The sequence below is a fragment of the Neomonachus schauinslandi genome, chromosome 4 (genome assembly GCF_002201575.2).
Source record: "Neomonachus schauinslandi chromosome 4, ASM220157v2, whole genome shotgun sequence".
Lineage (NCBI taxonomy): Eukaryota > Metazoa > Chordata > Mammalia > Carnivora > Phocidae > Neomonachus > Neomonachus schauinslandi.
In genome coordinates this window covers 49,323,401-49,335,989 of record NC_058406.1, presented here as the reverse complement: position 1 = coordinate 49,335,989, position 12,589 = coordinate 49,323,401, and the positions used below count along the sequence as shown (strand labels likewise).

At 37.4% G+C, this 12,589-nt stretch overlaps 1 protein-coding gene across 1 annotated transcript in view; it reads right to left on the bottom strand.

Moving 5' to 3' along the window:
- PATJ (PATJ crumbs cell polarity complex component) overlaps window positions 1-12,589 on the bottom strand; it is a 350,706-nt gene that overhangs the window by 235,195 nt on the left and 102,922 nt on the right. Inside the window, exons 19-21 of the mRNA XM_044914529.1 lie at window positions 10,097-10,216; window positions 7,950-8,345; window positions 1,904-2,027 (exon numbers count right to left, since the gene is read on the bottom strand). Coding sequence (XP_044770464.1) covers window positions 1,904-2,027; window positions 7,950-8,345; window positions 10,097-10,216 — 640 coding nt within the window. The remainder of the gene's footprint in view (window positions 1-1,903; window positions 2,028-7,949; window positions 8,346-10,096; window positions 10,217-12,589) is intronic.

The following is a 12,589-nucleotide window of genomic DNA, read 5'->3' as shown; positions in this document are numbered from 1 at the left end:
GGGGGGGGGGGGGGGGGAGTCTTTGCAGATACAGTTAGTATTGTGAGATGAGACCATCCTGGGTTACCCACGTGGGCCCTAAATCCTTGATTTAGGACTTCGGGCCTTGAGCAGAGTGAGAGAATGAATTTCTGTTGTTTTAAGCCACCAAGTTTGTGCCAATCTGGTACAGCGGCCCCAAGAAACTTACATAGGTAGCAGAAGTCAGAGGAGGTAACTTTGAAGTTGCTTAGGTAATACAGAAAGCAGAGCTCAAGAGGGACTATTTTCCCTGTGTTCTTCCCAACTCTGCTGCTCCTCCCCACCAACACCCACCCCATTTAGCCTGTCTATGCTTTCAATCCTGATGGTATAGCGCAGTGAGTGAGTCTCAGACAGGGGCAATTTCACCCCCCAGGGGACATTTGACAGTGTCTGGGGAAATCGGATTTTGATCAGGACTGGGAATGAGAGTACCACCGGCATGAGGGTTAGAAGGCAGGGAAGCTGCTAAACATTCCACCATGCACAGGTCAGCTCTCCACAACAAAGAATTGCCTGGCCCAAAAGAGTAATGACATTGCTGTGAAGTATCAATGGCAATCAAACAGACATGACCTATTAATTCAGTTAATTCATTCATTTGTGCCATAAATCTTCTCCAAGTACTTAGTGGGAGGACTATAGAAATGTGGTAAATTTTTTAAAATAGTACCATGGGACAGTTGTGGGGGGGAAAGTCCATTTTCATCCTAGTCACAATTGGTTATCTATGATGAAAAACTGGATAAACTCATCCAATCTTAGATATTCCAAATTAACTATCCATGCTGTGTTTTGACTTACAGGGAATTGACAACTGTAATCATCTCATAGATGACTTCAATCTTTTATGTTGTTTTTTTTTTTTTTGAGAGAGTGATCAAGAAGGGGTGGGGAGGGGCAGAGAGAGAATCTGAAGCAGGCTACACACTCAGAGCAGAGCCCAACGCTGGGCTTGATTTCACAACCCTGAGCCGAAATCAAGAGTTGGACGTTCAACCAACTGAGCCACCCAGGCGCTCCCAGATGACTTCAATCTTTACCACCAAAGATTCCATTCTTTAGATTTTACTCAGCAGAATGCTGAACTCATAGAAACCAATATAAAACCTTCTATAGTGCATTCTGGCCCTACTACGTATTACCATACAACATGAGAACTGCCCAAAGAGAAAGACTTTCCCTATAAGCAGAGTCGTAACACGTGAAGGACAGCATAAATCTTCAACAATGGCTCTATAAATCCCAGTGCTGTGAAAGAACTTAACTGTCTCACCTAGGGATCTTAATAATATAATAGCCTTTGATATTTCAGTGTTGGATGAAGAAAAATTATTTTTAAAAGTCAAGTTTTCAAAATTATATAAGAATCAATATTGGGGTAGGCAAGGAGAGGCACTATACTTTTAGGATTCTTTAATGGAAACTAAGTTATTAATGCACCAAAATTGACCATAATATATGGCTATAAAAATGTTTCATAAATGTTTAAAATATGCCTTGCTTTATTAATATTTAACAACCCCATTCAATGAGCTAACAGTATCACTTAACAGCACCAGAGATTTTAATATGTATTAGCAGAGACTTATTTCAGGTTTAGCATGTAAGGTATTAGTTTTAGTTTTAATCCATACTGCTCATAAAAAGCAAAACCAGGCACTGAAAATACAGCCCTCTCAGAAAACAGAATCTGAAAGCCCTCCATTGACATATGAGCTATGTTTATTCTTCCAGATATTCTGAAGCAGATTAATAAACAGACTTAAATTTGCAGCATAATGAATGAAAATACGACAGTAAGAGTTATCGTATGTAAAAATAAAACTGAGAGATTGCAAAATAATTTAATTTGTGTTTATGAGAAACAAAGACCACAAACCTAAATCCAGACTGCTTTTTGTTAATGAATTAAGATTTTCCAGATCATCAAATCTGCTTTGTTGACTGCCTCCTTCAGATGAGGGTATGGAGGGTGGGGAACCGATGCCAAAATTTTCTTTCATCTTGAGAGGAAGACAGACAGAAATGCATTAGTACTTTGTGATAAAATGAGGAACATGATAATATCGTTCAAACCAGATAGCGGATAGTGGAAAACTGGCTCTACAAACAGGCCGTTCTCAGTTAACGGTTTATACTGTGGCAAGCAGTAACAAACGCTGATAACTTTATACCTGCAAGGGTACAGGCTAATAATATCAATTTTTTTTTAAACCGTGGATTTTTTTAACCAAAAAAAAAATTGTTTTATAAACATTAATGAGTGGATTTAAGTAAATGATCACAAAGGTGTAAGAATAAAGATCTATCCAACCAAGAAAGGTCAATGGCTGATACACACTGACTCATGGATCACGTTGGACCACAACCTCAATAGCTGCACTGATGAGCCCAAAACACCTGGTCGGAGATTTTCATAGCTCTAAGCTCTTGCTTTGCCCTTCCTATCACTTTTATCTGCCTGGCAAATACCAGTAATACAAACCTAAAACCTGCGGATAAGCACAATCAATGATTTTTGCATTTTCTGCTTGTCTTCCTTTGATACATGTCTTCTATGGTTTCTGAAAGTTATAGTCTTCCAGAACAGACAATCTTCACTAACATATTTTATTTGATATTTTTAAAAAGATTTTATTTATTTATTTGAGAGAGGGAGAGGTAGTGAGAGAGAGCATGAGCAGGGGGCAGGGAGAGGGAGAGGCAGAGGCTTGATCCCAGGACCCCAGGATCATGAACTGAGCTGAAGGCAGACACTTAACCATCTGATCCACCCAGGCGTCCCTAATATCTTACAAACTTTTATAGGCATAAAATTAAATGATACCGTTAAGGCCACCAGAGGAACATACCTCAATTCATTTAAGATGAATAACACCTTTTACACGGTCCACTGTTTACATTATCATTATATTGGTCATACTTTAATGTAAGAGAAGGATATCTCATAAACTGATATACCAAATACTGCTGACTTTTTCCATACAGATGATGAGTATAGCTAAGTACAGAACTCTATCAGATATCTAATGGAGCCTACAGAACATAGAATTCAACTCAAATATTAAATTGGGATGAGAAAGGAGACATAACAACCTAGCTGCCTAGAATAAAAGAAGAATTCCTTAGAGAAGCGAGTAAGGAGGAGATGGTAAGCACTGAGTACTTAGAAGAAATTTTAGAGCAATTCTGGACTTAAAAAAAATGTTAATGACAATTATGTAACTGAGGAATAAGAGAATTGATAGCTGAATCTGAATTTCAATATAGAGGGTCAGCTCTTTAGAAAAATGAGTTTTTCTAAACAGAGAAGAAAATAAGAATATACAATCAGTCTAAGGTAAATAATCCCCAGGCAAGAGTCAGATCTTTTGAAAAGGGGCAAAAACTTAAGACACTTCTCCAGAGAATATATGAAGATGGCCAATGAGCACATGAAAAGCTGCTCAACTTTTCCTAGTAATTAGAAAAATGCAAATCAAAACCACAATAAGATACTACTTTGCACCTTTTTAAAAAAACAAAAACAGAAAACAGGTATTGGCAGGCATGTATAAAAATGGGAAAATTTGTGCATTACTGGTGGGCATATAAAGTGGTGCAGGTACTGTGGAAAATAGGATGGTGGTTCCCCCCCAAAATTAAACATAGACTTTCATATGATCTAGCAACTTAATTTTTGGGTATATACTCCCCAAAATTTAAAATAATGATTTGACCAGATATTTTATATCAGTGTTCACAGCAGCATTATTCACAGTAGCCAAAGGTAGAAACAATCCAGATGTTCATCAAGTGATGAATGGGTTAAAAGATTGTGCTATATACATACAATGGAATATTATTCAGCCTTATAAAGGGAGAAAATTCCAACATACACTACAATGTGGATGAACCTTGAAGGCATGCTGAATGAAATAAGCCTCACACAACAGGACAAATATTCTATGATTCCACTTAAATGAGGTACCTAAAGTCGTCAAATTCTTAGAGAAAGAAAGTAGGACTGTGGTTGTTTGCCAGGGGATAAGAAAAGGGGAGGATGGATAGTTACTGTTTAATGGGTACAGACTTTCAATCTGGGAAGATGAAAAAAATTCTGGAGATGGATGGTGATAATGGTTGTATAATAATGCAAGAGTATTTAATGCTACTGAACTGTAAGCCTAGAAATGGTTAAAATGGTAAATTTTATGTACAGTAGCCCCTCCTTATCTGAGGGGGATATGTCCCAAGACCCCCAGTGGATGCCTGAAACCAAGCATAGTACCAAACTCCGTATATACTGTTTTTTTCCTATATATACATACCTATGATAAAATTTAATTTATAAATTAGGCACAGTAAGAGATTAACAACAATAACTGATAATGAAATAGAACAATTATATTGTAATAAGAGTTATGTAAATGTGGTCTCTTTCTCTCTCAAAATATCTTATTATACTGTGCTCACCCTTCTTTTTATGATGATGATGTGAGATGATAAAATGCCTAAGTGATAAGATGTAGTGAGGTGAATGATGCAGGCATGTGTTAGGCTAGTACCGACCTTCTGAGAATATGTCAGAAGGAGGATCATCTGATTCCAGACCTTGGCTGATCAGGTAACTGAAATTGTGAAAGTGAAACCAGAGATTGGGGGGAGGGGTGGGGGGAGGGGAATGGAAAGGGCTACTGCAATGTGTATTTTACTACAAGTAAAAATAAAGAACCAGATCTATAAATCTTGATGGTTTTATCCTTCAATTAAAATGGAGAGTAGTAGAGAAAGGTAAATCTAAGTAGTTGGGTAATATGTGCACTCCATAAATATAGCTATGTCTGTAGCCCAAAATGGATATTATAATGAAGACAGAAGTGATACTGTTACTCTACCCTTCTGGAGGGCACTCTCTAAAGGAGTACTGAGAATTACATATTTTGTAAAGTATTCAAATGTTTTAACAATCTACCCAAAGCTTCTAATATTAGATAATAAATTTTCATCCCATGAGTACCTTTCTGAGAGGAGGGCAAATAAAGATTCAAGCCCATCCTGATCTTATGTGTGTAACTGTTATAGAGAATTAGACCATTTTATCAAAAATATGCCACTTTGGCATAACGATTACTCGGGGAGGAAGACAAATGCGAAACAGCACATACCGAAAAGCTATCTTCCCCTGACTGTTCATCATCAGAGATGAATCTAGATTTTTTTTCAGCTCAGAGATGGCAGCAAGAGGAACATACATAACAAACCTAACTACAACAACCCTTATCTTCCATCAATTTCCCCCTTATATTTACCTTCCTACAGCTCTGACCCTAAAACCTAAACCCTTTTTCCTTTGTCTTGTCACTTCTCAATAAATTTATTGTTCTTTGTTAAGAAGCTATATAAGCCCAAGTTCTAACCACCCCTTTGAGTTATTCATCACTGACTTTCTACTGCATGAGTGCATGCCACACTTGTTAATAAATTGTTTTTCTTTTGTTAATCTTTCATCAGCTTAATTTCCAAGGCCCCAGCCAGAGAACCAATGAGAGTAGAGGAAAAATTTTTCCTCCCTTACACTGCCATCATTGTGGAGTTCAGGAAAGGAGGAAAAGAATGCCCAAAACAAGAAGATTTAATTAAAGAAAATAAAATATTGTGCACACAAGACACATTAGGGCTGAAATTATTTTTTTAAAGAGAGAGTGTGCAAGTTGGAGGGGAGGGGAGGGGAGCGGAGGAGCAGAGGGAGAGGGAGAGAGAAAGAATCCCAAGTGGGCTCCTGACACAGAGCCCCATGTGGGGCTCAATCTCACAACTCTGAGATCATGACCTGAGCCAAAACCAAGAGTTGGACATTTAATCGACTAAGCCACCCAGGCACCCCTGGGGCGGCAACAAGTTTAATCAATGCCATTTTAGGGAGCTTATAGGTCACCTCACAGAATCAGAAATAGAAAATAAAAAGAAGGAAGCTAGGAAATTTAACACAGATTTAGTAATTAGGATGCATGTCTTTCAAATTGTGAGCACTGAATGTTGTCATAAACAAGCTTTTTAAATAGCAGTTTAACAAACAACAGAGTAAGTGGTTATATTGTGAAGATAATCACTATGCGCTTACAAAAGGAATTATTTTAAAGCCTATTGTTATGCAAATGAGTACTTGAAATCAGGATAAAATTCTGACTGATAATATGGATTCAAAAATCACTGTATCCCAAACAACCTATATGAAAATTAAGATGATATATTTGGAAAACTGTATTAAATGACAGAAAGGTGATTCTAGTGATAATGTATTTATGGACATAAATACGCATTGAAAGACTGAATAAAATTATGTCCTTAAATGTGAGAATAGGCAAAAAATTTAACATTTGGCAGTTTTTAAAATGTGAATGTTTATAAAATACTGTGAATGTAACTGCGACTATTTAGTCTAGAACCCAGAAGTTTATAAACTAAAATGGGCCTCTATTTCAGGTTGCCTTATATTTAGGTAAATAGAAAATTTTCTTTTTATAGAAGAAAGCCACAACAAAGAGTATTTATGAATATTCACTAATCTGTGATTAGAATTTGCTCCATATAACTGAATATTCTGTTTGGGTTAGAGTACTTACAGATACAGGAACGGGACTGGCAAGGAAAGAAAGCACCAATGTCAATGGCAACACACCAGGTGATTCTTTGTCACCTCTGCCCATATCCAGGCATTATTCACATAATCCCAAAACATCTGTTTTCTGGTAGACTTTCCAGAGTCTGCTAATCCTCTTGCATTCTATAAATACAGCTTGTATAGCACCTTGCATAGAAGAAGGACCCAAAGCATTTGCAAAAAGGGGGAAAAGAAGGATAGGTCTGAGGAAGGAGAGAGCAAAGAAACTAGCCCTATGGGCCCTCTGAGAGAGTAAAGAAAAGCACACTCCCCACAGCACTGCAAGACAGTTGCTGATCTCTGTGAGAGGAGTACTGTGCTGTATCTAAACATACTAAGTGGCCATGTAAAAAAATATCCCTAGGAGCGCCTAGATGACTCAGTTGGTTAAGCTTCTGAGTCTTGATTTCAGTTCAGGTCATGATCTCAGGGTCGTGAGATCAAGCTCCATGTGGGGCTCTGCGCTGGGCGTGGACCCTGCTTAAGATTCTCTCTCCCCTTTTCCCTCTGTCCCTATACCCCCTCTCTCCCTCTCTTAAAACAAAAAACAAAAAACCTCTATATAATAATTTTCTTTTCATTTCCCTGGAAGTTGATCTGGGGCATGAAATGAACAAACAAACTAAAACATTAAAAATGTCCCTAATGAAAGATTTCAATTGGTGACCAGTTAACCCTAATTTTATAAAAATAAAGTTTATTGGTGATCTATAGCAAGGACAAATCTATTTAAATATAATGCTTTCCTGCCCAGTTGAAAATAGGCAGTAACACAAATGTAAAGATAATTTTTAAGAGTTCAGTGACCTTCTATTTAGTATCATATATAACAGAGAACAGTGTGGATAAACAAGACATAAACAACGTATCTTGAGTCAATTTTGCCTTGATTTTCCCTGATAAATACAAATACACAATATGAAATATAGAGTCGTGTCTCTCTGAGGGAATAAAAAACCACAAATGGCAAAAGAACTCTTCTTTGAAATGGGTAATCTGGAGAAATACATCATTAAAAAAAAACAAGGCAAAAACCCATTATAAACCACTATAAAAGGCAACCACAGCTTATGGACTCTTACTAGTAGTTGTATAATACAGGAGAGATGAGCTTATCCTTACAGCATTACACTATACGGTACATCTTGGAAAAACGATTAATTACAAAAACTGTATTTTCCATTACATTTTGTTCTTTTGAAAGTTACATGACTTAGGCACAGGGGTTGGGAGGGTGGGGGAGAGAAGAGGGGGATGTGGAAGAGCTGTTCTCACCCCTTACCATGTTTCCAGCGCTATAGCTACACTGCTGCGTCTCCTGGGAATACATACTCCTCATGGATCTTGCTTCTTGAAGCTCAGGTGGTTCGTTGTCCTGTAACCACTGAGTGCCAAAGTGAAGTTCCTTCACAGAGGAAACAGGAGCAGCCTCTTGAAGGTGTGATGAGGGATACAAGTCCATGGACGGAAAGTGATCTTGATATAGCTCATATTCTTCATCAACAAGCATCTCTCTTTCTTCCCCCATCTCCTGCAATCTAGGAGTCAGAAATTCATGCATCTCCCAGGCCTCCTTGCTATTGTCTCTCTCTTTCTGTTGGGACTGAAAAGCCTTTCCCAAATCGAGGAACGGTTCATCTACAAGCTCCTCTTTATAATAGGGTTCATCTCTAAATTCCTGTAAATAAAAGTTGCAAAAATAATTTTAACCCCACCTGCCTTGAAGTGGCACTCTACGCATTACCTGGGGAGTTAACCCCTGACATAACCTCAATGACTACATTCCACGCCAAGGCACAGTTACTTGAACAGCTCTCCATTACAAAGGAGAAATAAAAGCTCACTCCCACATAACCCTCAAAGCAAAGAAAGGAACAAACAGTAAGAGGCAGAAATCTGCCCTTGGCAAGGTGAATGACTATTCCAAAAGGGTTGTTATACATTAACCACTTGAAAATTCTCAATCAGAAATAGGAATTTTGTTAACCTGCTGCACTGAACATTTAGCTCATGCATCTCATACAGAAGTAGTACATAAATATAGACACACATCATACTATTACCTAAGAACCAAAGATATTTTCAAGCTTATGTAAAACTCCAAAGAAATTATGGCTCTTGAAATTATCAAAAAGCAGTCTCTAAAGATATGGGACGTATGTCTCAACTACTTTGAGTATGACTATTTTATAATATGCCCTGTAACAGAAATATATTTTTTTCAACTGTACTGAAATTACATGGCAAAAAGGAACCAATATAGTATGCTTTTTAATTAACTGATATTTCACTAATTAGAAGTACACACAACTGAAACTAGTCATACATGTGCAGAAACTTTGCTGAGTTCCTAGGTATTGCCTGAGGAATGTATGGATTTGCTGAGCCTCTAACCTAACCCTGGGGATCCTCAACAGTGCTGAGCACAACGAGGCCCAATTCCTCTTGAGAGATCAGTGATATTTCCTACTTGGACACCTATTCATTAAGTATTACCAAATGCAAATTCATGAAATGAACCTACTACTTCCCACCTTTAAATTACTATAGTGTATCAAATACTGCAAGCTAGTTAATTTTTTTACAGGTGTGTTTATACGGTATATTTGAAGATGTCATACACTTATGAAATTTTAACAAAGAATGTCTACACTAAGAAAACCCCCACAATGTATAGTACAGAAATAAATATCAGCTCGAGGCACTGTCAATAAATTATGCAAAGAATATCACCAGATGGTTGTTATCAGGTAAAGCAATACCATACTCTACCTGCAAAGAGCAAAATAAGCACAATTCATTTTCAGAATAAAAAAGGAAAAGCTTCAAAATAGCATTTCTAAAATTAAAGCGTAAAGAAGGGTTTGGCTAAATAACTCTTTTCTTTAGAAAGTATTCAGTAAGAAGTCCTTTGGTATAGCTCTGTTTTCTACAGCATTTTAAATGCATGTCTATTTTTGAACATTGTGTTCTACCCTCAAAATTTTAAGACTGTATCTGTGGTATAAAATAAGGTATGGTTGTGCTTTGAAAATGCCTTATATCTGGCCTATGTCATTTATGAAGCCACTGAGATACAACAGGGAAAACCGTTCATTTAAAAAAAAATAGGGGCGCCTGGGTGTCTCAGTCGTTAAGCGTCTGCCTTCAGCTCAGGTCATGATCCCAGGGTACTGGGATCAAGCCGCGCATCGGGCTCCCTGCTCTGCGGGAAGCCTGCTTCTCCCTCTCCCACTGCCCCTACTATGTTCCCTCCCTCACTGTCTCTCTCCATCAAATAAATAAATAAAATCTTAAAATAAATAAAAGAAAGAGAAGAGGATCATTTTATTTATATCTCTTTAGCTGAGAGTGGGAACAAGCTTTTGTCTTTATGGAAATGTTAGCTCACAGCAAACCATTCAAATAGGAAATCAATTTACTAAATACCTTGGGTGCTTCAAGTATTAAAGATGAATTTGTATCATGAATTGTTCCTGAAAGTTCAGTCTTGTCTTCATTATTGTTTGAATGTAAAATATAATGACTTTCTTCCTCTTTATCATCTTCCTGAAAACAGAAACAATTTTTATTTTTTTTTTAAAAGATCTTATTTATTTGAGAGAGAGAGAGAGAGAGAGAGAGAGAGAGGGAGCGCGTGAGACAGCAACAGCACAAGTTGGGGGGGAGGGGCAATGGAAGAGGGAGGAGCAGATTCCCCGCTGAGTAGGGAGCCTGTGGGGCTCATTTCCAGGACCCTGGGATCATGACCTGTGCCAAAGGCTGATGCTCAACTGACTGAGACACCCAGGCACCCCTGGAAACAATTTTTATTTTATTTATTCATTTATTTTTTTAGCACAAATGAAATGTTTTTGTCAACCATGAAGCTATCTTTTATTGAGATATAACTGACATATAACATTATACATATTAGTTAGGTGTACAACATAATAATTAGATGTATGTATATACCGCAAAATCATAACAATAAATTTAGTTATATCTAAAACTTTCAAATATACAATATGGTCTCATTAACTAGAGTCATCATGGTGTACATTATATCCCCAGGACTTATTTATCTTATGACTGGAAGTTTGTACCTTTTGATGACCTTCACCCATATTACCCACCACTCTCCGCCTCTGGCTACCATGGGAAGCACTTTTTTTTTTTTTTTTTAAAGATTTTATTTATTTATTTGACAAAGACACAGGGAGAGAGGGAACACAAGCAGGGGGAGTGGGAGAGGGAGAAGCAGGCTTCCCGCGGAGCAGGGAGCCCGATGTGGGACTGATCCCAGGACCTGGAGATCATGACCTGAGCTGAAGGCAGACGCTTAACGACTGAGCCACCCAGGCACCCCAGGAAGCACTTTTATAATCAAGAAAATACCTTAGTTTTGAACTCTCTTCAGATTAATTCTCATCTTCCCATTAAATGCAAGGACACAATAAAATTTATGCAAATTGTTTTATTAGAACAAACTTTTCTTTATTAAAAAGAAAGCCATATTTGAGTCAAAGCTTCTCAAACATTTTTTTCCTTTTTAAGTATTCCTAAAACTACTTGCAAAAAAATGAAACTGGACCATTTTCTTTCATCATACACAAAAATAAACTCAAAATGGATTAAAGACCTAAATGTGAGACCTGAAACCATAAAAATTCTTGAAGAGAGCACAGGCAATAATCTGACATCAGTTGTAGCAACATTTTTCTAGATGTGTTTCCTGAGGCAAGGGAAATAAAAGCAAAAATAAAACTATCAGGGCTACATCAAAATAAAAAGTTTGTGCACAGCAAAAGAAACCATCAACAAAACTAAAAGCCACCTACAGAACAGGAGAAGATATTTACAAATGACATATCCAGTAGAGGGTTAGTATCCAAAATACATAAAGAATTGATACAACACCCCCCCCCAAAAAAATCCAATTAAACAATCCAATTAAAAAATGGGCAGAAGACCACAGATGCCAGCAGACATGAAAAGATGTTCATCATCACTCAACATCAGGGAAATGCAAATCAAAGCTACAATGAGATTATCACCTCACACCTGTCAGAATAGCTAAAATCAAAAGCACAAGAAACAAGTGCTGGTGAGGATGTACAGAAAAAGGAACCCTTGTACACTGTTGGTGGGAATGCAAACTGGTGCAGCCACTACGAAAAACAGTATGGAGGTTCCCCAAAAAGTTAAAAATAGAAATACCACATGATTAGTAAATTCCACTACTGGTATTTACTCAAAGAATATGAAAACACTAATTTGAAAAGATATATGCACACTTATGTTTATTGTAACATTATTTACAATAGCCAAATTTGGAAGCAAGCTGCCCAAATGTCCATCAATAGATGAATGGATAAGGAAGATATGTTGTATATATAGACAATGGATATTATTCAGCCATAAAAAAAACAATGAAATCTTGCCTTTGCAACATGGATGGAGCTAGAGAGTATAATGCTAAGTGTAGTAAGTCAAAGAAAGGCAAATACTATATGATCTCACTCATATGTGGAATTTAAGAAACAAAACAAATAAGCAAAGGAAAAAAAGAGAGACAAACCAAGAAATAGACTTTTTTTTTTTAAGATTTTATTTATTTATTTGACAGAGAGAGAGAGCGTGAGCACAAGCAGGGGGAGTGGCAGGCAGAAGGAGAAGCAGGCTCCCCGCTGAGCATGGAGCTGGATGCAGAACTCGATCCCAGAACCCTGGGATCATGACTGGAGCCAAAGGCAGCTGCTTAATCGACTGAGCCACCCAGGTGCCTGGAAACAGACTCTTAACTATAGAGAACAAATTGATGGTTACCAGGGTGGGAGGGATGGAGGAAATAGGTGAAGGGGATTACCATAATGAAAGATAGATAGATAGATAGATAGATAGATAGATAGATAGATAGATAGATAGATAGATAGATAGATA